General features: G+C 50.6%; 10 protein-coding genes across 10 annotated transcripts; 3 read left to right on the top strand and 7 right to left on the bottom strand.

Annotated features, from left to right (window-relative positions):
* Nucleotides 1-70: 70 nt before the first annotated feature.
* CC77DRAFT_1098918 (hypothetical protein) lies at nucleotides 71-2,954 on the bottom strand. Its single transcript, XM_018529971.1, has 5 exons — nucleotides 2,640-2,954; nucleotides 2,333-2,592; nucleotides 1,508-2,284; nucleotides 823-1,453; nucleotides 71-767 (listed from the first exon to the last, which is right to left on the bottom strand). Exons 1-5 carry the CDS (start codon nucleotides 2,764-2,766, stop codon nucleotides 94-96), a joined length of 2,469 nt encoding a protein of 822 aa, XP_018381187.1. The 5' UTR covers nucleotides 2,767-2,954; the 3' UTR covers nucleotides 71-93.
* A 2,688-nt stretch (nucleotides 2,955-5,642) lies between these two features.
* Nucleotides 5,643-7,112, top strand: CC77DRAFT_1065824 (hypothetical protein; the record flags this gene model as incomplete). The annotated part of the gene is made up of 6 exons (XM_018528842.1): nucleotides 5,643-5,819; nucleotides 5,870-5,942; nucleotides 5,994-6,287; nucleotides 6,342-6,459; nucleotides 6,507-6,571; nucleotides 6,619-7,112. 6 exons carry the CDS (start codon nucleotides 5,643-5,645, stop codon nucleotides 7,110-7,112), a joined length of 1,221 nt encoding a protein of 406 aa, XP_018381186.1.
* A 759-nt stretch (nucleotides 7,113-7,871) lies between these two features.
* On the top strand, nucleotides 7,872-9,548 carry CC77DRAFT_998759 (Cloroperoxidase). Its single transcript, XM_018536544.1, has 5 exons — nucleotides 7,872-8,188; nucleotides 8,251-8,374; nucleotides 8,425-8,647; nucleotides 8,698-9,031; nucleotides 9,086-9,548. Exons 1-5 carry the CDS (start codon nucleotides 7,949-7,951, stop codon nucleotides 9,476-9,478), a joined length of 1,314 nt encoding a protein of 437 aa, XP_018381185.1. The 5' UTR covers nucleotides 7,872-7,948; the 3' UTR covers nucleotides 9,479-9,548.
* A 661-nt stretch (nucleotides 9,549-10,209) lies between these two features.
* CC77DRAFT_436249 (hypothetical protein) lies at nucleotides 10,210-11,114 on the top strand. The gene has a single exon (XM_018531675.1). It carries the CDS (start codon nucleotides 10,431-10,433, stop codon nucleotides 11,040-11,042), a length of 612 nt encoding a protein of 203 aa, XP_018381184.1. The 5' UTR covers nucleotides 10,210-10,430; the 3' UTR covers nucleotides 11,043-11,114.
* A 119-nt stretch (nucleotides 11,115-11,233) lies between these two features.
* Nucleotides 11,234-12,437, bottom strand: CC77DRAFT_436276 (hypothetical protein). Its single transcript, XM_018531676.1, has 3 exons — nucleotides 12,208-12,437; nucleotides 11,713-12,155; nucleotides 11,234-11,660 (listed from the first exon to the last, which is right to left on the bottom strand). The coding sequence occupies exons 2-3, from the start codon at nucleotides 12,034-12,036 to the stop codon at nucleotides 11,373-11,375; spliced, it is 612 nt and encodes a 203-aa protein (XP_018381183.1). The 5' UTR covers nucleotides 12,037-12,155; nucleotides 12,208-12,437; the 3' UTR covers nucleotides 11,234-11,372.
* Nucleotides 12,438-12,787: 350 nt separating this feature from the next.
* On the bottom strand, nucleotides 12,788-13,916 carry CC77DRAFT_1065821 (hypothetical protein; the record flags this gene model as incomplete). Its single annotated transcript, XM_018528841.1, has 4 exons — nucleotides 12,788-13,245; nucleotides 13,298-13,440; nucleotides 13,497-13,692; nucleotides 13,751-13,916. 4 exons carry the CDS (start codon nucleotides 13,914-13,916, stop codon nucleotides 12,788-12,790), a joined length of 963 nt encoding a protein of 320 aa, XP_018381182.1.
* Nucleotides 13,917-14,833: 917 nt separating this feature from the next.
* Nucleotides 14,834-17,022, bottom strand: CC77DRAFT_1098912 (HET-domain-containing protein; the record flags this gene model as incomplete). The annotated part of the gene is made up of 2 exons (XM_018529970.1): nucleotides 14,834-16,461; nucleotides 16,521-17,022. 2 exons carry the CDS (start codon nucleotides 17,020-17,022, stop codon nucleotides 15,050-15,052), a joined length of 1,914 nt encoding a protein of 637 aa, XP_018381181.1. The 3' UTR covers nucleotides 14,834-15,049.
* A 641-nt stretch (nucleotides 17,023-17,663) lies between these two features.
* Nucleotides 17,664-19,573, bottom strand: CC77DRAFT_1024702 (hypothetical protein). Its single transcript, XM_018525924.1, has one exon. It carries the CDS (start codon nucleotides 19,360-19,362, stop codon nucleotides 17,776-17,778), a length of 1,587 nt encoding a protein of 528 aa, XP_018381180.1. The 5' UTR covers nucleotides 19,363-19,573; the 3' UTR covers nucleotides 17,664-17,775.
* Nucleotides 19,574-19,688: 115 nt separating this feature from the next.
* Nucleotides 19,689-22,132, bottom strand: CC77DRAFT_972689 (choline dehydrogenase). The gene is made up of 3 exons (XM_018535863.1): nucleotides 21,699-22,132; nucleotides 21,296-21,647; nucleotides 19,689-21,246 (listed from the first exon to the last, which is right to left on the bottom strand). Exons 1-3 carry the CDS (start codon nucleotides 21,874-21,876, stop codon nucleotides 19,911-19,913), a joined length of 1,866 nt encoding a protein of 621 aa, XP_018381179.1. The 5' UTR covers nucleotides 21,877-22,132; the 3' UTR covers nucleotides 19,689-19,910.
* A 402-nt stretch (nucleotides 22,133-22,534) lies between these two features.
* Nucleotides 22,535-23,723, bottom strand: CC77DRAFT_436132 (hypothetical protein). Its single transcript, XM_018531673.1, has 2 exons — nucleotides 23,272-23,723; nucleotides 22,535-23,216 (listed from the first exon to the last, which is right to left on the bottom strand). The coding sequence occupies exons 1-2, from the start codon at nucleotides 23,611-23,613 to the stop codon at nucleotides 22,749-22,751; spliced, it is 810 nt and encodes a 269-aa protein (XP_018381178.1). The 5' UTR covers nucleotides 23,614-23,723; the 3' UTR covers nucleotides 22,535-22,748.
* Nucleotides 23,724-23,999: the final 276 nt, after the last annotated feature.

Below are 23,999 nucleotides of genomic sequence, written 5' to 3'. Positions count from 1 at the left end.
CACCCCACATCATGCCACCGTCCCAACTCACCTCTACATCTTATTGAGTTTCTAACAAGTTCTTGGTGCTGGCCGAGTCCTTCTCTGTGGCTCCTAGGAGAATTGTGCGCCCTCTCCGACGTCAACCACCTGATGTCCTGGACTGGGTGGTACATCACCAGACTCCCACACAACTTGTTGCTCTCCAAGCCTGAACACAATCTCACCACCCTCCGCCATGATACCGCCGGCGTCTTCGTGCTCAAACCAATTCTTGCTCCACTCCTGCCCGTTGATACTTACTCCCTGAACGTAATATCCTTGTCTTCCATCACCATCGTCTAGGCCCTCAGCCCTGATCCGCAGCGTCTTGTCATGGTTGACTGTCATGTTGATGTCGGAGAACCATGGACTCTCTAGAAGATAGACAGGAGTAGTCACAACAGGATATAATCCGAGCATCTGCCATATGAGCCAGCAGTTCAGGGCGCCTGCATCGCTGTTCCCAGGGATGCCATTGGTCGTATTGAAGTAGAAGTCATTGGCAAGCTGCCGGCTTCGCTCAACACTCTTCCATTGCTTGTTGAGGTAGTTGTAGAGGTAGGGTGTTTGGAAATCCGGTTCGTTTGCGATGTTGTTGATCGTTGTAATGCCGAGGCCATTCACGCCTAGATCCACACCAGACGTATTCGGCTGGAATACATAGTCGAGACGTTTTTCAAAGTGCGAAGGACCGCCCATCAGCGTGATAACACGCGACATATCGTGGGGAATCACAAAAGAATATTCTGTTGTTTCATCAGCATGCATTGGGGAGTTCTGTGGATGAAGATCATGGCTTACCAAAGGCGGTGCCTTCATAGCTTTCGTCGTCCCAATTACAGCTGCCACAATCAGTAATGTCGTACGTCTTGTGGAAAGTTCCGTTTGCGTATCGTGGCATGACGAATCCCGTAAAGTTACGACTCGAGGACTCAGGATCCCAGCTCAGTTGCCAACCCGCTGACCGGCGAAGATAGAGATCTCGATCGCCAGGTGCTTCACCAGCGGCAATCTGGCTGACGGCAAAGTCGTTAAGGGAGTACTCTACCGTCTTCGAGACTGCTCGCGTGTTGCGATCAGCCGAAACGTAGCCGAGTGGTATCCAATCATCCAGTGCTCCGCGACCTTCCTTGAGCGAGCCTTGCATGTCGACAGGGTTCTCGTCGAAGAACGGCAGGACATCAGCGTCTTTCTTGACTGCGGCATACCCCTCCGTCCAATTGATCATACCCGTCAGACCCTTCACGTAAGCGTCCGCGAGAACGTTGTCCGCATTCGATCCTCCCTGTACTAGACCGTTGTAGTTGCCAGATCGGCCATCTGGAAGATAACCCTCTTGTTTGAACATGTCAATCAGAGATCGGATCATGGACTCGTAGTAGCTCGGCTGAATCAGATGCCATAACGAGACCTGGTTTCTGAAGAGATCCCACTTGGATGGTGATCAGCGTGACGTCTGCTTTCAACACGATGGCAAAAAACTCACCATGGTGTAAAAATCATCCCAAGATGGCTCATCCGATTCCCATAGCGGGTTTTCGCCAACACGCTCACTTGGTATGAGGTGCATGAAGTACAGACTAGAGTATAGCAACGCCAGTCTAGTCTTGTTCGCCGACTCTGAAGTATCGACACGAATTTTGGAAAAGACGTCACGGTTCCACTCGTCACGCGTTGCCTGGGCGGTATCTTCGATCGACCATGAAGAGAGCTCAGAGTTCTTGTATGCACATGCTTTGTTCACCGACTTGAAGGAGATGCCTACTCGCGACTTGATCTCAGTTGCGTTACTCCAGGTGAAGACTGCTCCGACGCGGTCGTTCATCGGTCCTGAACGGGCTGTCGACCCAGTATACGTAGGTCGAGGTGTCGTAGCATTGTTGAACGATCGGAAGTACCGACTGGCGGGGAATGTATTCTTCCCTTTGAAGGCTCGTGCCTCGTCAGGCAAACTATCAAACTCGCCGCACACATACACGGTAACTGGCGCACCAATATTCCATCCACCTGCAATTGAAGTGTATCCGGTGTAGGTGCTGGAGTTTGGCTGAATTTCGACTTCACCACCTGTGTAGAATTGTGTATCCCATGTGCGCGTCAGATGGGGAAGATAGTGTGAGAGGTCTACGAGTACGTGCTTCTCCGACGACGAAGGATACGTGTAATGGTATAGTCCTGCGTGTCGCGAAGCTGAGAGTTCAATCCCCACACCAGACTCAAGCTCTGTACGAAAATATCCCACTTGTGCCACATCTTCGCCAACCTAGTTTTTTGTTAGCAATTACCCATGCTCCGCATTTGATCACCCTACTCGATTCTGCCAATATGTTTGGTTGTCCAGTATATTGACATCTCCATCAATATTCGTCAGCGGCATCTGCGATGGAAATCCATACTTTGGCCCGCCGCCTGTACCCGACTGGTGCATTAGACTAATGCCAGTAACATAACCTTCAGGTGTGTATCCGCCATTGAGCACGCTCATGTTGACCATTTCTTCATAGGTATCAATCCCCAATTTGACCATACCGAATGGTACTGCTCCGCCAACGAATACATCGCCGCCGCCATCTGGAATTTGTCAGAAAAGAGCGCACAGAGAGAATTGTGTGTCTTGCATGCAAGGCCAGGAATGGCGCCTTCAGTCCCAATGAACGGGTTCACGTATTGCGCATAGTCGATGTGATCCTGTGCAAATATGCATCGCGCAATTACAAGCACCAGGAGAAGTCTCGTTCCCATCATGATGGGGAAAGCTAAAGAAACTGGGCAGAGCTTCTAGTCACGTCTTATTCTACCCCAGGTGTTTGCGTACCGCTCCCCACGATACCCCGCATATGCATATCACTTCCTGTAGGAGCGCCATCAGTCGTACATAGTAATCCGGCTTCGGGGTAACGTCGTCAAGCAATCCTCCGTGAACAAGCAGTTGCAGTGAGACATGACGTCGTTCAGGCCCCTCTTGCCTTTCTTGTGCCTGCCAAGATAAGTGCGGAGGCGAGCCACGTGCGCGTTCTCGGAAAATGGTTCCGGAGCGGACAGCGCAGCGAGCACCTACGAACTTTCCATCACATTTCCATCTCAACTTCAAGTCCAGCGCTCGTGGACAATTCCCATCCGGTGTCTGACAGTGCATACTTCGACGCGTACTATCACAATGGGGCTCGCCGGTCCTAGCGATTTGCCAGGCGGACATCGCGCCCTCAACCCAGCTTTCATCAACCCTCCATCAATGCTGAGCTACCATACCGAGCAGCCGTCCTGAACATCGAGTGACTACGATACCGGAGCGAACCGTTCAACCGGGGCTGTTTGCGTGGCTTCATAGCAGATTTTGGAGCTTCAAGATCCCTTACATCTTCCCTGGATTTTTCAGCCTTCTCTATGGAATGAACCAGTGCCGAGGTGGAGCCATACGTCCCTGATAAGATGGGCCTTAGCTTGTATGCATGAAGCCGATAGGATCACAGGACGAGAGGTTGTATTTACGACTTTAGGGTGATGTTGATTTAGGGGATTGCGAGCCCGAAACCGAAGAAGGTAGACTGGCCGAGTCATTCCGAAAACTTTGCCTCGAAGTCTAGCTACCTCAACCCTAGTTTCCGGATTCCCACCAACCTAGTCTCCTTTCCACACTCCAGTTTAGAGATGTCGATCAGGGTCCCTCAACTTGCGCAACGACTAGGTTTCGATTTCCATGCATGGGACAGATATTTCACGGTTCCTGGCTGGCTGGTAATCGCGGCCGACCAGCGCATGCAAGCACCCAAAACTCTATCTCTAATGTCCACCGGGTAAATGACGCGCTCAAAGTTGCTTGTCTAGGGAAACAACAACTCTTTTACTATATCGAGTGTTCCAACACGCTGAAGTGACTCGTGTCGGAGTTTTCCAGACTCAACATGTTCCTCTGATGAGAACATGGAAAGCGCTATTGTTGTACGTAGGTTTTCCTACTAACTTAAAGCGCTGATCATGCAGCCAGTTCACACTGCGAAGTGCTTTCGATAGATTGTACGGCACCACAAACGCACTACCATACTGTGGCCAGGTGTAGGAGTCACTATAGTAAAGTCTTCCAGCAGAAGTCATCCGCCTTTCGTACGGTTCTTTAGAGACTCGATGTCATTCGTCAGCTGAGCATTTTGGGAGCAGATTTGGCCAATCAAAGGTGCCCGGCCTACTAGTCCATCTGTCAGTCCAGTTGTGGCAGTACGTGCGACTGTTGCTGCACGTGGCTGTTCGCCTCACGATCAGATCTGTACCAACGTAGTCGGATCGGGCGTGAATCCGCTATGCTCTAGTATCAGGTTCTCCAACATACATGATGTTTGCGGGGTGTTAAGAAGCGAAGCTTGGGATAACGGACTTATCGCTGTTATCTGCGGAAGAATAGTAATCATACGGCACTGTACATGGACGTTATCGAGAACGCTGTTCACCGCAAAGTAAGTGAAGGTTCCCTAACAGCTCGTTATACTGGCGATGTGGACTGAAGTTCTGTACAGCAGTCATATAGCTAGCAGCTGCGACCACATACGTAGACACTTCGCAATTGTTGTATCGATCAAGACTGCCGCGAGTTGCTGGCGCTTTAGGTTTGTAGTACTCGCAGTATCCTGACGCAATGTATCGAAGTCGCTCGAGCACTCACCTATCGGAGCGACTACCCGACGTTGTCGCAACGCATGCTTAGCAACTGACTTTGGGCTGGTACCGGATACCAGCATCGCTCCTTGCTCTCATGTATGGACGACAAGCAACGCCCCCGAAAAAAATGCACGTGTACCTGGTTCTGGTTCCGGATCGTGGAAGATTGTGGCTGTCCACTACTAGCTCGACATATACCAAACTTTAAATCGGAAATGAGGGAGCTGGGCGGGCATCATCCAATCTGGGCGCAGATCCTGGTGCGGCAACGAATACCGACTCCCTTGACCCCACGGCAGAGATCTGCGATAGCATTACATGGCACCTTGGCACTAATGTCTAATGTATATATCCATCACTCATGGCCGCATTCTCGAGAACGGAATGTCTACCGGCGCAGACGGGCCCGTTGCTAGCGCGCGTCCTAAGCGCGTGCTAAACAGATCAGTGGAGGGGTCCTCTGCTCGGGCCGTCGTTCACGCAGGCTAGCAGCAGTTGCAAAACCAGCGATTGGCCAAGTCTCTGGGATATGACGATGGCCATGGTCTCAACTGAGCCTTCCCGAACACTAGTTTCAGCCCAAACTAGGTAAGCTCATAAAGCACGCCCCAGAAACGTTAACACCGAGACGAGGCTGGATCCAGCATAAACCCACCCTTTTGTGATGCTGTTATGGGCTCCGGCATTAAAACTACGAGAAATTGCATACCTCAACACCATCGCATCGTCGAAACCCGTACAACCGGGTTCGGCCAGATCTTCGCCGGACCGTGGGGATACGTAAAATCCTCGGGCACTAGCTCGTCCTATAGCTTATGCCCTACACCCCGATACCCACGGACTGTTACCTATACATTGGTTTCTGGTTCCGCAAAGCATACATGCCTACCTGATTGATACCCCGCCGGATCTCACAATAGCCACCGGGCAATTCACTTGCATCTAATATACGGCCTTCCGCGAGCGCACAGATGTCTTCCCAGTTCAACAACTGGAGGAGCGACCCGAGTGAATCACATGGTCCGTTGATGAGCATTACTTGTTGGTCGCTTGGTGGAGTCTCCCTTCTCTTCCTCGTTGTTCGCTGCGGGATCCGCCAAAGTCAAAAGAAATTTTGGTACGACGATGGTCTGCTTGTAATCAGCTGGGTAAGTGATTCCGAAACTCAAGCAGAGACCTGGCCATTAATGCAACGCAGTTCTTACTCCTCGTTCAACTCATTTTGAACCAACTAAGTATAAACTTGGGGTTTGGGAAGCACGCGCTTGACAGTAAGAAAGTATTGTAGCCTTCATGATACCATTCTCTAATCCATGCTTTAGTCGACTTTTCCCATTTTGAGCGCATCACGTATTACGGTGCATCCGGACTTACCGTATCTATTGCCGCCATCATCTTGAGCAAAATCTCGTTTGGCGTCACTCTGCTCCGATTGACAGAAGGATGGCTGAAGGCCTACGTCTGGTTTGCCATCATTACCCTCTTCGCCTTTGCAGTACCGGTAGCTGTCCTTCCTTGGACCCTTTGCAAGCCGTTAACGAAAACATTCGTGGATATTTTACCTGGAACGTGTGTTGACAAACATCCTTCTGTACAATATGGAAGGTTCCAAGCTGGTTCGTAGACCCTATAATGATCCGTCGTGACAGGGTAACTGACATATGGGGCAGTATGGGCTGCAATCATGGATATTTCCCTGGCACTACTACCATGGAAAGTCCTATGGAACCTTAAGATGCGTACTGCGGAGAAGATTGGAGTCGGTATAGCGATGAGCTTGGGGCTTTTGTGGGTTGACCTTGTTTTACAACAGGGTCGCGCTGACGGAGTTATAGAGCAGGAGCCACCGCTATCGTCAGAGCAAGATATGTCGAACTGCTGCAAACCCAAGATCTTTCATGTAAGACAACTCGAAGATCGTTCCGTGGCTATTGCTAACAAACCCAGATGAAGCATACAACTCCGTCATTTGGTCAACCGCGGAGTCCGCCATGACGATTGTTGCCACGTCCATCCCCATACTCCGTGTCTTCTTCAAACAAGCAGTCAGCCAAGCGATGTCAAACTACCACAACTCGACGAGCCGAAGCAAATCGAAATCCACTGCTTCAGGAAGCAATCCTTCTCAGCCTTCGAATAACGCAAGCACACTTGCAAACGACACACGTCGTTTGAGCAAAAAGATCACACGTATCACAGGCCACACTAGTACGGATTCTCTGTTTAGAGATGATGATATTGAGAATCAGGATCGCAAGGAGGGCTACATAGAGTTGGATGATCTTGTTGTGGACGAGAAAACTGGACGTGTGACAGCGTTGACTCCCGACTCGTTGCCAGACTCCATAACACGCGCACCCATACACGCAGAAGACTGGCCTTTGGGCGAATACTCCTTACCACAGAAAACAGCAGGCTCTAGCCGTGATTGTGGGAGATAGTCAGATATCCGGGTTGGGTATCGCTCATAATGTCCTCGTTATAGTAACGAATCATGAATTTTCGGCCAACATTCGGCATCACTTAGGAACCAGCGTTCCATCAACATATGCAACCTCAGTGTTTGTTTGCCTCTCGCATTGGTTACTTTAATCATCCTGATTCTGAGTCGTCAACACCAAGTAAAATCTGAGTGCCGATCCTACTCGCCCTGGTGCCATGTGTGTTCCCAATCCATCCATGGCTAGCGTCATTGGGAGATCTGCAGGCCCGCCTCCACGACACGACTCGGCAGGTCCCCAGATAGCGCAACTGCAAGCCCACCATCTCAACAACGCCTAGTATCCCCGGACCACCAAGACACACTATGCGCGCACCAGGGGCTTTATCGCTGTCACAACCAACTACGTCGGTGTCAAGCACCCGCCCAATCAAACGAGACTTAATGCTCCGACCTGCCTCAATCAGCATGCTAGTACGTGTCTATAGCGTGTCAGGCGCGATTTTGAGGCTGCACTGACAATGCCATCCCTCCTACTCGGCCCTTCTGTCGGCCTTTTAATAACAGAATCAGAATCATTGTTCTACGCTCGCACAGAAGGTTTGCCATCATGAAGGCCCGTACATGCGCTACGATCCCCATCCGATGACCAGGCACACACCACTCCTGAATTAAACTTCCGATACGAAAACGATCAAGAATGATTGGATACTCGTTCATGCGATTCGCCATCGCGACTTCACGCTCTCTACATATAACAAGACCACGAGTGCTGAGTTGTTTCACTCGTTGTCGATACCTACACTCCTTAGTATTTATCAATCCTTGATCGCAAACATGAAGGCTTCAATCTTCTGCGGCGCCACTCTCTTTTCCTTGGCAGCTTTTGCCTTCCCAGCAAACCTTCTTGACAACCTCGACAAGGACATCAGTGCTGAGCAGCTCGCGGAGATCACTGAGTTGGCAGCAAAGATCTCAAACGAGGTACAGACGAAGCGTCAACTCGGTGCCAGCATCTTACCACCTGGATTCGATGCAAAGGCCCAGCGCATCAGCACTACTGGCGACCATGCATATGTATGTTGTCTTACGGTTATCGAGAAGTTGTGTGCATGGAATGCTAACAGTTGGATGCATAGATCGCACCAGGTTCGGGCGACCTCCGTGGGCCATGTCCAGGCCTGAATGTAATGGCAAACCACGGTTACCTCCCCCGAAACGGAATTGCAAGTCTCACACAGTTGACAATGGCGTCAAATGAAGGTATATTCGCCTTTAATACATCACCAGCCCGCTTTCTAACAATGTTATAGTGTTCGGCATGGGCATTGAACTTTCTGGCTTCTTGTCAGTGCTTGCTACCGTTATGGGTGGTGACATCACTTCAGTCTCCATCGGTGGAAAGCCAAAGAGTGGCGGACTGGTTGGCGGACTCGTTACCGGTCTTGGGCTGATCGGAGAGCCACAAGGGTTGAGTGCAACACACAACCGCTTCGAGGCTGACTGCTCTCCTACACGAGGAGACGTCTACAAAACGTACGTCTTACGCTATGCTATCGCACAGTCATGTGACTAACCAGCAGTAGCGGCGATCCAGTCTCTCTCAACCTTCCCCAGTTCGAGCAACTCATCGCCATGCCTATCGGTCCCAATGGCTACGACCTGACAGTTATGCATCCCTTCCGTGGCAAGCGATACAAGGACTCTGTTGCGACCAACGGACACTACTGGGCCGGACCAGTAACACACTTTGCAATCAACACTGCGACATACCTTTTCACCTACCACTTTTTCTCCAACCACTCCGCGGAATACCCAGAAGGTTATCTTGACGCTGAGACACTCAAGTCTTTCGAGGGTGTTACTGGTCAGCCAGGAAGCTTCAAGTGGGCCCCAGGTCGTGAGAGGATCCCAGAAAACGTATGTATCCCCTTTCTACTTTAAGTCTCTTACGCCGGCTAATTGACATTTTAGTGGTACCGTCGCGCCATCGGTGACGACTACGGAATCGCAGCCTTCACTCTCGATGCTGTAGGTGCGCTTCAAGCACTTCCTTACATGGCAGTCATTGGCGGCAACACTGGCAAACCTAACACCTTCACTGGCGTCAACATTGCAGACCTCACGGGCGGCGTTTTCAACGCTGAGACGTTACTCGAAGGAAACAACCTCATGTGCTTCGCATTCCAGGCCGTTAACTCCGCCGCCCCGGATATCCTCAAGGGTCTACTCGGAAACGTTCTGGCTGCTGTCCAGAAATTGACCGATGCTTTGAACCCCATCCTTGCGGATCTTGGCTGCCCCGAGCTTGCGAAGTACGACAAGTCTCTGCTTTCAAAGTTCCCTGGAGCTGGTGCGGGACTGTAGTCGGCCACAAGGATATCGTTTACAAGCAATATTCTCGTCTTCACTTCACACATTGTATTCGTACATTCGCTATAGACTATTAAGAGAACACCTTGATTCAAAGTATATTTTACCCATGCTTTCTTGGTACGATCTTTATAGCCTTGCAGCATACTTTAGGGGCCATGAGTAATCAGGGCAACGGGTACATAGCTGAGCAAGCTGTCCTAACAACCCAGCCTCTCTGGCGCATTTCAAATGAAGCCATACTAACATCGCTTTTGCTGTTTTTCAGCACGGAATTTCGGCGATTTCATCCAAGCGTGGTCATTGTGCCATTTGGGATAGATGCATTCATAATCACTACCTCAACGATCAGTTGCATGAATCCATCTCGCGCTGCAAGGAAAGGCAGTGGGAAAGCGACATTTACGACTCAGCCATCCGTGGCTGAGACAAAATCAGGCCAGAATTACGACTTGACTTGTGCTCTTGGCAAACGAGAAACAGCTGCGACGAATTGGTGATATTCACTATTGACTTTCGGAACCGTGCGCGCGTCGGCACCCCAAGAAAACTTCACGACTCTGTCGTATATATCGGCTCAGTATGTAAAATTTGCGTCTGGATGATGAGGTCCCAAGGCGCCGCGTCGGGTGTTGGGTTAGGCCAAGATGCCGGAAACCCAGCATACGTTACAGAGGTGCCTCAAATATCGGGACAACAACTTCCAGGCCAACACCAAGCCTTGGTGCTAAGGCATCCACGTATGCTGCATCACCAAATTTTGAACAGCATATAAAGAGTTCTGGAACAAGTCGTAAAGATTTTTGCAGGAATAATTCGCTGTTGACCAGTCTTTCTTCACTTCCGTTCTTTCATCCATTCACTTCTTTCTTATTGTCACATTCTTTTGACAAGACTTTTAACACACATTTTTGGAAAACACTCGATATCCACAAATTATACCATAATGTATACCATCACTTTCGCGACTATTGCAAGCCTGGTGCTCGGCGCGATCGCTGCGCCACTTGACATCGGCAGCGGCCGAGTTCAGCTGCAACTATCGATCGATCTTGGCGGCGAAGGGGCCGCTGCCGCTGGAGTCATTAATGGTCAGCAGCTGTTCGATTTCTCTTCCACCCACTTCATCAATGCTGTCCCAGAGGAAGTCGTAAACGGTACCGAGCCGACTGGCGGTCTCGCCGGCGCATCCGGCACCTTTAACTTCGGCATCAACAGTGCCTCAAACATGATCTGCTACAACATCACTCTGCACAATTTTCAAGGCGAATTCGATTCTCCCGCAACCACGGCAACACATATACACGAGGCCGCACGTGGTGCTAGTGGACCGCCCCGAATCTCATTCCCAAACCCGGAGCCGGTGGAGGGAAACGAAGGGGTCAGAAACAGTGCAGGATGTATGAAAGGTCCATTTACGACTGGGGTTATGGTTGAAGGTGTGGATTCGGGCGAAGGTTTCCATGTCAGCATGATCGAAGCGAACCCGGCAGCGTTCATGGCGGATACCCATTCGAGCCTGGCGCTGCCTGGTGCGGTGAGGGGGCAGATGGCATAATCAATTAGTGTAACAAACGATTGACCAATAATTTTAATAGAGGCTCTTTGCATATGGTCATATCAGCGGGTTGTCCAACTATCTGCACTCACCAGTGCACGATCGCGTCACGAACTGGTCAGTAGTCACAATGTGTATGGGATATTCATTCAGCTTTCTCCAGAACATACACCCTACCCTCGACCCTTCTTTCCCAAGCGGTTCGTCGCCTAGTAGACCAGACCTGTACAGTATAGCCCACAACCAACCCCAAACCTAGTATAAGCATGGGCACAATCAGCCATCGGGCGGTTTTCTATATGGCATAGTGGTTAGCTGCCAGGTATCTCATTATGCGTTCTTGAATCCAATGCTTACTGTCTCATCACAAGCCTGTTTTCTCACGCTATCATCTCGTTTCGTGATGACTGGTAACATGACGCATGCCGCTAATTCTCGCGTACAAGTGTATTTATTGTTGTACTCGCTCAGGAATGTTGGTACGCGGCAACGCTCGGACGATTGGTGATGAAGAATCGTAGACCATATGGCGGACGTCAGTGTGCTGGTGAAGGATGCGATGGCAAAAATCACAGCTATGATATACGAAGCTCTACTCTGGAAGCAAGAGCGAGATGTCTGAGCGAATTGTAAGCAGCAAGCAAGATACACTGCATGAGAAGAACAATACCTTTATCTCGTCTTCCACCACGCTTCTTCTCCTCACCCGTGAAACGCAGATACCTAGTAAACCTGCTGCTGCCCCCAGTACCGCTCGGACAAGTGCTAATCTGTCGGTAGTGTCGTTATAGTCGACAGCGATCCATTGTTGTCTTGTCTGTTGCTCTTCGTACACGTCGCTCTGTTCCCTCCAAATGTACCAAGCGCCAGCTGGGAAGTATTGCGCCAAGAGCCATATCGTATGGCTTGTAATGCCGAGTGTGCTAACGGATATGAAGAAGAGTAATACAGCGATCGTAAGGGGTAGAGGCTGGTATGTTTCCAAGAGAGACATAGTGTTCGTACGCTGTGAAGGTCGAGAGAGCAGATGGAGGCTCTGCAACAAATAAAGGTCAAGAAACAGCCCAGATGGGGAACGCGCACGCTTTCATCCTAACTGCCTGTTTCACCGTACTTTGTACTGTCAGATGCTACTGATCATCTCCGGCTTCGAGGACCCGCGTACACATTGGTCGGCCAAATACTGGGTCATCGGCCTGGACCTGCGTGGCTGCGGCTCCCTGCCCGTGCTGCACCCACCTGAACACACCGCAAATCAAGTCCACCATGGCGAAGTGTCTCAATGATACACTCCCCAGCTTTGAATGTCGTGAGCAGGCTGTTCTGTGTAACATCCGAAGTTGGTAACATGTCAGTATGGCTATGATGTGTAGGAAACGCCATTGGTACAGTCTTAGGTAAGCGCCGCAGCGCCGCCGTTCCTTAATGCTGACTCGGGGCCAAGACTGGCAAATCGGATCGTAATGGTAGCTAGGGCCAGAGTCTGCCTTGTGAATTGTCGAATGGAGACGCTTCATAAAAACTGCCTGCTCACATAATGAATAGATGCGCTGTGTTTAGACCGGCTGGACGCTACGTCGAGGTATGACATTGGCTAGCGTTTGGCTGGCACCATATTTGGGATCGACGCGTAAGCGTACCGGAAAGCGCATTGATGATCATGCGGTTATGTTAATTAATACACCACAGCCCTCTTAACCACATTCATGGCCTCTTGTTTTCGCACAGGTCTGCCTTTCTTCGCTCTATCGTCGTCCCTCAGCCTCATGTAGCGGCACGCCACCCAGCTCCGCCGTTCCATGCTGCCCATCAAGCTCGCCTCCATTGATTGCGTGACCGTACTTCGTCGCCATTGGTGAATATGCCGGTGCCTCTGGGTATCCATCTCTTGTCATCTCTGGCGTACCGTGGGGATCTGCAGAGTCGCCATCGCTGGACGGAATCGGAGCGCCCGCGGCATGGCGCTTCGAGCGCTTAAGAATGTACAAGATAGCTACACCAGCGAATGCAATGACTGCAAGACCTCCGACAACGCTACCCGCGATTATAGCGGTATTGCCCGCACCGCCGCCACCAGGGGACTGATTTTCCTCGTTTGAAGGACTAGCTGTCGGAGACGGAGTAGATGCCGAAGGCGACGGGTTGCTGTTCGATGCCGGTGTAGCGGAGGCTTCTGATTGGGATACGACTGATGTTGGGTTCGCTGTGATATGTCAGTAGTGAGCAGAGTCCAAGGTTTGTGTCATCCTGCGTACCGTTTGCCGGAAGCTCCTTGTACAGAGTTGTAGACAGTAATGGATGACTCCCCGTCCAGTCGCAGTAGATACGAGTGTATGCGTCAGAAGCGCCGGAGGTGGTGAACATGATATCTGAGTAACAGGATCCATACTCTCCATCGCTAGTCGTTTCGTTAACCTGGTTCATCTTACACAACATCTGTGCAATCCAACTCACCAAGTACTAGTTAGACCTCCAGTTCCATATACCGTCGTGTGGAAGCAACTCGTCCAAGCTTCGCAGCCTGTCCTCGGTAATGGAGAAGTTGTGCTCGAGCCGTCAACTTCGAAAGCCGAGGATGCTTTGCACTTTTGCCAGAGGCTGCCAGTTGTGAAAAGATAGCCCTCCGATCGAGGGAAAGTCGAAACCGCCCCTAGAGTAAGGTCAGATCGTCAGATGGCGAAATCAATACGTAGAGCTGGCATACTCACAGATAGGTTGGTCGCTTTCGGTGCCAATGTCTTGGTAACCTACGACTACGATACCAGTATCTTGCCTAGGGAGCACTGCAGGAGCGGTCGGTGCAGGCATTGGGGGATTTATCAAGGCCGCTGCTGCGACGCCAACAGAGCCCAACTGCAACAGAAAGGAAAACATGACGAGTTGCAACGAACGTCTAGGGGATAGTACAAGAATCGACAGCGCAAACACTGCTCGGAATTGAGGGTAAAAAGAGCGACAGGGAAGCTCTCATAGTTTGCAACATTGTCGCAGGGTGGGACTTGTCTTTTGGACCCCAACTATCGTGTCATTTAACTACGCCCATCTATCTCGACATCCTAGTCGCGTTCGATGGCTGTGAGTGGGTGCATGAGGCACGGTAATGCATTTGGGGTTTAGGCGATATGCGGGGCGGAACTTTGCAGCACGAACAGCGTTGAACAGGGAAAGACACTTGCCCTATCCCAGTATGGTTGGCGCCCGCCAAGTAGGCGTCCCGTTGTGGCTGGGCTGTGAGTTTCAACTCCTAGATCCTGCTTGCAGATATCTGGATCTGGCTGCGACAAGCAATGCAATGCGTGGCTAAAATTCGCCGGTTGGTGTAGGCGTAGTGTTGTGTTGGGCGCCACATAGGTTACACTGGAACCACATGCTGACGCTTTGCGACACGCAAAATCCGGTGTGATGGTACCTAGCTACCTAAGTCGTCCTCCAGCCTCGATCAATGCCGAAACCGAAGGATTCCTCAACCAATCTGCCAACTACGCGATCTAAGTCGACTATCAAAGTCATGTAGTTCAGCGTTCGACGGTCAGATATATCGAAAGAATGCATCCGCGCCGAGCGCAACGACACTTGCACTATACCAGAAGATTCGTCATGTACCGTGAGAACACGCGCTATTGTTCACTTTGTTAGCAGATCAGCATTAACCACAGTGAACACTTGCAACATGAGATCTAGGCGAGCCTCGGAAGGAACCAGCTTGGTTGTATAAATTAGAGTGGGTGTCGCATAGCACAATAAGCCGGGGCCATGCTATCCCGCGACCCGCCTTAGCATGCTTCTGTCAGGACATGGACCAGAACGGCCCGGCCTGACTCAGCACAGGGCATAAATACATGGTAATGGCTATCATAGCTTGATAACGATTCATCTCAAGTCCTTTAAAACAACATACCCTCTTATTACCCGATATCGTGCTGTAAGGAACTACGCTCAGGAAGGTATCGCACAGGCATACTAAAGTTGTATTCGATAGAGGGAATAATGGCATAAGTCTTGGGTGGTTATACTATCGTGAGATCCACTAAATCCTCTTCTGTTTCTGGCCAAAGCTCACCACTCATCATACCATTCACGAAAGCTGGCCCAAAAAGCTTGTAATGACCCGCTTTCCCTTCGGTGGGTCTTACTATCAGCGGTACCTGGAGACCGGAGACGAGGACTACGTAGTCGTTGCATTCGATAGTCGCTGAAGCGGTACCGTAATATCCGTTTTCTGTTACGAAAAACAGCTTGGCGCGGGTACCAAGCGCGACGTGATTATGAAACAGTGCCGCTGAAGGATCTTGCTGGATAGCTTCATAAATATTCCATTCGTTTGTATTGGTGAGATCACTAAGCCATTCAGGTAGCGAGGATGGATCGTACGACGGTGGCTTGAGCCTAGCCATGAGTAGAGGCATCGGCATGCTCGAACCAGGATTCGTGGCACTGAGATAAAGTTGCCAATTGCTGAACCCGCGCAACAGTTCAGGAATATTCCTCAAGCTATCGGGCACAACTGTAAAGTCTTGCAGTAATACACGGATGAAGGCGATGACATGCTGAGAATCGTCCCCGTATCTGTTCGCTAGAGTGTTTTGAGCCATCATTTTGAAGGCGCGGAAACAAATTATCCACTCTTGGAAGGCTTTGACGGAGTTTTCTCTCTCCTGAAGATCGAATATAAGCCTGTCTTCCCGATCCAATTGGTACCGGTCACCAAAGCATGGCGACCTTCCAGCCTTTATCATGATCCTATCCACGATCTTGCCGCGAAGGGTGAGACGTCTGCTATCTTCTGAAAATGTGTATCGCGGTCGAGAGTCCCCAGCGGCACCGGGACTAAATGCGTTCACTTCTATGGGGCCTGGAATCAGCATGTCGATCCAAGTTGGTACCCATGATGGCCAGTGCTGCTTCTCTTCAATACCGTCAACGAAATCAAGAATCCAAAGACTGTTATCTTTCTCAATGGCTAGCCTCGCAGCTTCCGTAAATATTTGGTCGATACTTCGTTCATAGTCCGGAGGAGGGAGATTGGCATCTAGTCGTTGAAGTATGGAGTACAAGCCAAATATATGATCTTTGGGTTCGGTGGCGCGTCTGCGGAGAGACATTACTAGGATTCGCGTGACTGGCCGATCCGGGTTCGGGTTCACAGCCGAACGGATTTGAGGCCCTGGCAGAAGACTCTGTACCATGACATGGTGTGCAGATATGGCAGAGTCGAACACAGAGAAGTCTCCGTAAACACCAATACTGTTCTCCGCCGCCCTAAGTTGATCTACGGCGTATACAAGAATCGACCAGGAGATTTTCGAATCGCCACAAATGACCAAGGAATCTTTGGCCAACGCTACTTCTTGAAGAGTCCAGATACGTTGGAACCATGACCGCTGAAATAGGGCTTTGAAAGACTCCAATAGAACACTCGCTACGAAGTATAGTCAGTGTCGGAACAGGTGGATGATAGAAGCTAGGGATGGTCATTACTTTGGAGAGCCTGATATAACTCTGTTGATAAGAGGGTTTGAGTCTCTTGATCCACGCTTCTTAGATTCTCAAATTCGTTAAGGAATCCGAAAAAAGCGGAGTTGACTGGAACAGCAGGTCCAAGCCAGATAAGGACCAGACTTGCTTTCGAGTAGATATCGCCCATGATGCGAACCTGCTGATTTCGATCGTCGATTGAACTTTGATCGATGCAAATCGCATCTACCCATAGTGTCCTAACACTGCTGTCTTTCCGCAGATGCCGCAGTGCACTTTCGCAGTTTGGTGTGACGTACAGATCTTTCCCATGGCATTGGAGAGCGACCTTCTGCGAGGGATCTCCCCATGCATATGACAATGCTTCGTATGAGGGCGAACTTCCAAGATCTACTTCTTCAAGGCTAACTTCAACTCTGTCTTCCCTTGAAGCGCTGGGCAAGAGTGTTATTACTCGTGTCGAGTATGACCCAACTAGTGGCTCGTAACGAAAGTTGTTGGCCATCACAGTGACGCGGAATGGCTTTGAATTAGTGTGGTTCGAAGGAACAAGCCGAACAGGCTTAAAGAAGACGTTGTTAGCAGGAAATGTCGTGGGGGACGTCGTGTTTATTGACTAGAGCCTGACCACGTCACTGATAAGTTCAGCTGAGACCGGAACTCCTCGCTGATAGCGGTTTACGAAAGGCCATGAAAGCCGACCAATCGTCCGAAGCCATTCATGGCCGCAGGCAAGCGAGGGCTTGTAATTTTATCGTCATCTTATTCGTGGCCGGCAGCTGCGCTGTCTCATCGTGTTCGTTACCGCATTCCATGAGAAATACCACTCACCCCTAGCCGAGGTAACTGAGACCTGCCAATCACACCCTACTATCTAAATTTACCAGTCTTACTACATTTGTGAGGCTGAAGCCGCGTCCTGAAGCGTTGTAGAGCGTCTAGCACTGTCACAGAACATTGACGAGCATTTATGAAGCTCATACCTAGGTATTGTATCCTTATCCGTCATCTTTGGTGTTGTTAGTCTCTGGAATGCCGCCTGGAAGTGATGAACAGCTCCAGCTAGTGATCCATCTTGTAAGCATTTATCAATCACATTACCGTCAGAGAGAACGGCTTCGAGAGGCTATAGTAGAAGCAAATCTAGTGGTCTTAGTGTCAACGTATATCTAGAGTTCGCTGGTCACTTTGCTAACATTAGTTCATAATAACGGTACATACGCGATACTCTCATATATGCTGGCCCGAAAGTGGGCCCTCAAAAACAAAACCATGTCCCGATCCTCTTGCTTCTGCCTTTCCACCCCTTTTCAGCCGGCTCCATATCTTCCTTAGTGTAGACATCCGTCTCGAGGTCCATCTCACTCGCTTTCCTAAACTTCGTCTTCTTCAATAGCTTCCAAACGACGATCATCAATAGGAATATTGGTAGCTCCAGGTAGAAGCTGACGAAATCTACGGCGGCGAACTTGGGGCTGAATGAGGACCATCCCTGCACTAGGACGATGAAAGAGTTCAGAACCACGCAGATGATCGGACCCCAAGGGTACATCCAGTTTCGGAAGGGCAGCAGGTGCTCCTTTCCTTGAGCCTTGAGACCCGCGCGGAAACGCAGCGAGGAGATACCAATGCAGATCCAGCTTAGCTGGTTCGAAACACCTACAATATTCTGCAGCCATGTCCAAACCTGGCCAGAGCCTGCAAAGGATAGGGAGAAAAGCACGATAGACACCAAGCTTGTCGTTATGACTGCAACCCATGGAACTTGGTAACGTGTCAGCTTCGTGAACACTTTGGGTGCATGTCCGTTCGCGCCGAGTGTGTAGAGCAATCGCGAGCCAGCGTACAGCGCGTGATTACCAGCAGATATGACACTGGTTAAGACCACCGCGTTGACGAATGATCCAGCTGCTTTCGAGCCTGCCATTTGAAATGCGATGGTGAAAGGCGATGTGCGAGATGACTTGGTCGAAAGTCCTGGGTAGTTGTACGGTATGTTGAATCCGATCATGATGGCCGTCAGGATGTAGAAGAGCAAAATGCGCCAGAAGACGTTCTTTACAACCCTAGGAAGCGTACGTGCTGGGTCACGCGTCTCTCCGGCGGTGATTGCGATCGATTCGGTTCCTCCGTAGGCAAAAGATGCCGTGACAAAAACTGATGCGAAGCCACCAATGCCACCCACAAAGGGTGCATCTCCGATAGTCCAGTACTTTCCTCCAATGTACCCATAATCGGTGTTGCCACCCGCATTGACAGCAATACTGAGGATGATGAAGATGATGATGGTCACCACCTTTAGCAGACTGAGCCAATACTCAAGCTCGCCGTATGCCTTGACGTTGATGATGTTCGCCAACACAATAAGCACCCACACTGCTATACCCACAGCATACCACGGGACGCTATCGCTCCAGTACTGTATCAACAACTGCAAAGCCACCAGGTCTGCGGCGGTGCTAACAGCATCGTTGAACCAGTAGTTCCATGTCAGCGCAAAACCAAACGCATCATCCACGTAGCGACCCGCGAACGTGCAGAAGGAGCCCGCGACGGGAACGAAGGCGGCCATTTCGCCGAGCGATAACATGGTGCAGAAGACGATGAAGCCGACGATAGAATAGCAGATGAGTAGCGAAGCCGGTCCACCAGTTGCGAGAGCTTTTCCAGTACCCAGAAATAGGCCAGTTCCAATGGTGCCTCCGATTGCGATCATCTGCACCTGCCGGGCGCTGAGAGAGCGGCGCAAGCGATCCTCATTGACGAAGTGAGACTGAATCCGGTCCAACGAGTCGGGTGATGCTGCGACATCATGAGGCGCCTTCTCAGGGTCCGCGGTCGCCATATCGTAGGTGAAGTTTACCGTGATAGTATGCTGCAATGCAAGAGACGAAGCTCAGAGGCTGGCGCATGGAAGCTTTTCATGGCGAAGCTTGAGTGTTCTTAGTGGATAACGAGCGTCTTACCAACAGTCCGCGCGCAAGCCGGCGATCGTTGCATCGTTGGCTAATTTCGCAGTGTATGCAACGGAGCACGTCATTTTGCTTGTAGCGGATTGGTGGCGTGCGGGGGAACCTGAGGGTCGAGTAGCATTTTCACTCGAAGTTTGCATAGCGCTAGCGTACATGAGGTTAGCAAGCGTCCCCCCGGACCGGTTATATTACTAACTTTACGAGGAAGCTCGCCTTTTTTTATCTTATGCCAGCTAGCTCTGGACTTATCTTCAGATGTTTCTAGTGTCATCAAGGTCTACGCGACGGTTCTACAGAAGGCGTATTCACTCGATGTGACGTTGTAGCAGATTCTACAAAATGCGGCTGACAGGCTGACTGCGATTTCACTCAACCTCGAAAGATCATCCAGAACGACATCTTTCTGCTCATCAGTCCATCTCTACGCTTTTTTATTCTCTTTAATTATATCTGCGGCCTTCTCGGCAACAGCATACATCGTTGCCTGCAAGTGCGCTGCTGGTATCAAGGGCAGGATGCTCGCGTCTACGACCCTCAACCTTTCTACTCCGTAGACCCTCAATTGTGGATCGACACAACCACCCAACTCTTCGGGCATAAGCGCACATGCGCCGCTTGAATGAGCGTAGGTTGGATCCAAGGCAGCTGCTTTGATACTGGCGTCAAAGATCTCGTCATCAGTCTGATATTGCGCACCTGGCACGGTCTCGACGGGGGCGTAGCGCTGGAGTAGGGGCGCGGTAGTCCAGTGCTGCCTGTTCCACCGCACCAGTTCGCCAAGAACTAGCTTATCGACTGGGTTTTGGAATGCGTTTCGAACGACGATCGGGTTCGCCGATGGATTCGTAGTGTTGAGGGAGAGAGTGCCTCGGGAGAGAGGCTTCTGAACGGCAGTAGTCGCTCGGCCCCAAGGTTGGATCGGGTATTCGCCGGTCGCTGCATAGTCCGAGAGGTAGTGGTCGACTAGAATCTTACGCTGTGCCATGAAGCCCTTCAGCAGAGTGTCGATCTTCGAGTAGCGTTGGGGTAAGTATGCAGTTGCATTCTGTCCAGAGACAATGGCAGTTATATCAGCATACTTGGTAGAAAAATCTTTGAATGCAAGGAATAGTGCTGCATTGCCTCGCCCAAAGGTCCACGGTCCAGTGCGATTAGCTGCATACAGCTCGGCAGCTGTGGCGTTAAAAGCTGGGTCGGGTGTCGTAACGAGCATGTCTGGGTTCGGAACGGACTGATTTGAGAGGTTAAAACGCATGTACAAGGCTTGATGATCCTGGAAGTTCGAACCGACAGCCGGCAGGTCTTTCTTCGCAGTGATCTTAGCGGCAGATAGTTCGTCCTTGGGACCAATTCCAGACAGCATGAGCAGGTGCGGTGTAAAGACGCCTCCAGCTGCCAGGATGACCTCTCTCGTTGCGTGTACAGATCCGGGGGAGGAGTCGGCGTTGGACGTATACTTAACACCACTGGCTACAAGCGTACTACCATTCTTGAACAGGATTTCATCCACGTGAGTGTTGGTCAAAAGATGCAAGTTGGTGCGTGTTTGAACTGGGTCGTAGTAAGCTCTGCGAGCATGGCTGCGCTGCTTAGTCGAGTTGTCAATGGAGTTTGGCGTCCAGAATGTGCCAATGGGTCTACTGAAGCCTTCCGGCGAGTGGGGTATGTCGCTCCTAGATACGAAAGATCCCATGATGTCGACGTAGTCTTCATACTGGTAGCTGGGTATCGATACCTTGACTGGCCCATCGCCATATCTGAGAACGAATTAGCTACGACTTTGTGGAGATGGTATTGTGCACCTACGCATTAGCATCGAACGTCATGTTGAAATGATGGCGAACCGCTTCTGAAGGGCCATCAAAGTGAGTGGACTTTTTGAAGTACTTTGCCAGGCCTTCATATCCCCAACCCGGGTTTCCCAACTGTTCCCATGCATCGTAATCCGCATCAGAGCCCCTATCCCACTGCATGCCGTTGACGACCGAACCGCCTCCAACAACATTGCCTACATGTACCATCCAAGTCTTGTTCTGCATGAATGGTTCTGGTGCAGATGTGATGGGATAGTAATTCTCGACATTGATGTTGGCAAAATACGGCACACTCGTCGTGGGTCTGTCGTCGATGACCCCGTTCTCGATGACCAGCACGGATACTTGAGTTTATTAACAGGCCAAATCGCTTTGCTAGACGATGTCGTACTCACTATTTGCATTTTCAGTCAATCGGTTGGCAACTACCAACCCACTGAGTCCTCCACCCACAATAATGTAGTCATAGGTTGCCGACTCTGAGTACGCTTGTCGCACGTTCACTGCTGCTGCTGTGACTGTAGAAAGGAAGCCGAGAAGCCCGGCTAGCGAGTTATACCTGACCGACGGCATTTTCGTGTCTTTCGGTTTACTCCGCGACGATGTTGACGCAGTATCACATCAGTATCATGGAAGATATACGGTCTCACATCCGGCATGCGAAGGGCGACGATTGCCATGACCTACGGATTTACCCATAGGTTGGGTTAGGAACCTCAACCCCTTCAAGCCTAGTCAATACGTGGAAGGTGGTGTGCTGTATTCGATTCATTCTGGATGAACAGATTTGGGTCTTCCCACTCATTTCGGTATCATGCTCGATTTGATGATGTTGTGTTGATCGTGCATCCTTCCTCTGCAGAGTCTCAGCAAGCTCCCCTTCCGGCGCTTGTCAGGCCAATCAAGAACGGTTGGTTGGTGGGGCGCCAAGCGGCGGCGCGGCGGCGAGCTTTCCCCATTGCATGTCCCAAAGTTCCATCCTTCGGCAGATGTCTTCTTTACTGCAACACCGCCTAGCTGAGACTCTCCGAGGCGTGTGTATAACAGCTGCGAGTTGTGTTCGTTTCGTTGCTTCGTTCAGAGTACTTACAACGTACTAACAAGACCCCCTTAGTTCTAAATACGTTACATGTCCGACGAAAGCAAGTTGCAAAGCGAATGGCAAGAACGGAAGTCTTATGCAAGGAAGTCTGGGCGAACTCCACCTCGTCGTCGCAGTATTAAATCCGATATGCAGGTCCCAGATTGAAGTCTTGAGATTTACAGGCTACGAAACATTGAGGCGTCGCTACAGTGGTGTTGACCGGAGATATATCTCCATCTCTTCTTTACCAGTTCTCGGAATCACTCTCGTTTCCATCCAAATGTGCGCTGTCAATTGCATCTTCCGAGTCGTACAATGGTTCCAGCGACAGGTTACATCCACATCTCAAGCGCGCAAAATCTCACGCCTTCTCTCGCATGTCATACCTCATGGGCTCATACACCGTCGACTTCTCCCACTTGTCTTCCTGCTGAAGCCTCTGCACTCTCATATCAGCGACAGCAGTATCCCGCTTCCTGCTGACAACAATCTGCGCAACCCACACGACGATCAAGACTACTGCGCAAACCAAAGTTGGTGCCAAAATCATTCTGCTCGCCCTTGCCTCTTTGCACATCCTCTCGCTCCACTCCATATTCTCCATATAGATATTCTCTAGTTGGTCGCAAGCAGCTAGCTCGCGTGTGCAAACGAAGTAGTTGTTGGCAGGCGTATAAACAGAATTTGGTATGCAAGTTGCGCCTTGCAGACGGGCCTTAGTTTGTGATGTGAAGATTGTGGACGTGAGAGACATAGCGAGCGCCGCAGTGCCGAAGAAGATCGAAGAGACAAGCATCCATGGAAAGCTAGAGGGACGAGCTGTTGAGTGCTGAATCGTTTTTTTTTAGCAATGTTCCACAACGGTCTTGGGTGAGAAAACACACCTTCTCCTTCCTTGACATCCACCACACAGCCAGCCATCCCATCAGACCAGCAACCAGACCAACACACCCACTCGTCAGAATCCAGATATCGTTACTGTTCACATACTCTAGTGTCACTATGTCGAAGTCTTTACTTCCAGAGTCGACGGCGTCCCAGTACGCGCCGCGCTCAGGTGAGCCAAGGCGTCCAACCCATTTGTAAGACCCTGCTGGGACTCTATAATCTAGCGAGCTTGTGTAGTCTGTGGTAAGGTAGACTGTAACAGCCGATAGAGCGAGGAGGGTTGTTGAAGTTGCAAGAGAAGTGGTTTGCAGAATGGTGGGGAGTGTTGGGAAATGCATAGCTAGGTTGGCGGTATTATAAAACTTCGTATTCGATCGGGATGGAGTAATTGAGATAGGGAGGTATGAGTATGACGAAACGATACGAAACGAAGAGCTGGCAGCTCGACAACGTTATGTGCGTACGACGAGGAGGTTGTTGGCGGGGTGACATTGCACCGCATCACCATCCTGCAATGGTGGAACGGGACCCGAGTCGAGCATACTAACGAAACTGCGCCTCATTCAGACGGCTTGCAGCAAACTCTTGGCCTCAAGGCGACGAGCAGATGCCTACACGCGGTGGATGGAGGAAAGAATGCACGCTGCTGCATCATGCGCTCGACATGTATGTAGTTCTGATGTAGGCGGGGCGGACTTGAGTGAGACCCACGATGCGCTCGAAC

The sequence above is a fragment of the Alternaria alternata genome, assembly GCF_001642055.1.
Source record: "Alternaria alternata strain SRC1lrK2f unplaced genomic scaffold CC77scaffold_24, whole genome shotgun sequence".
NCBI lineage: Eukaryota > Fungi > Ascomycota > Dothideomycetes > Pleosporales > Pleosporaceae > Alternaria > Alternaria alternata.
This window is presented reverse-complemented; position numbering and strand designations above follow the sequence as displayed.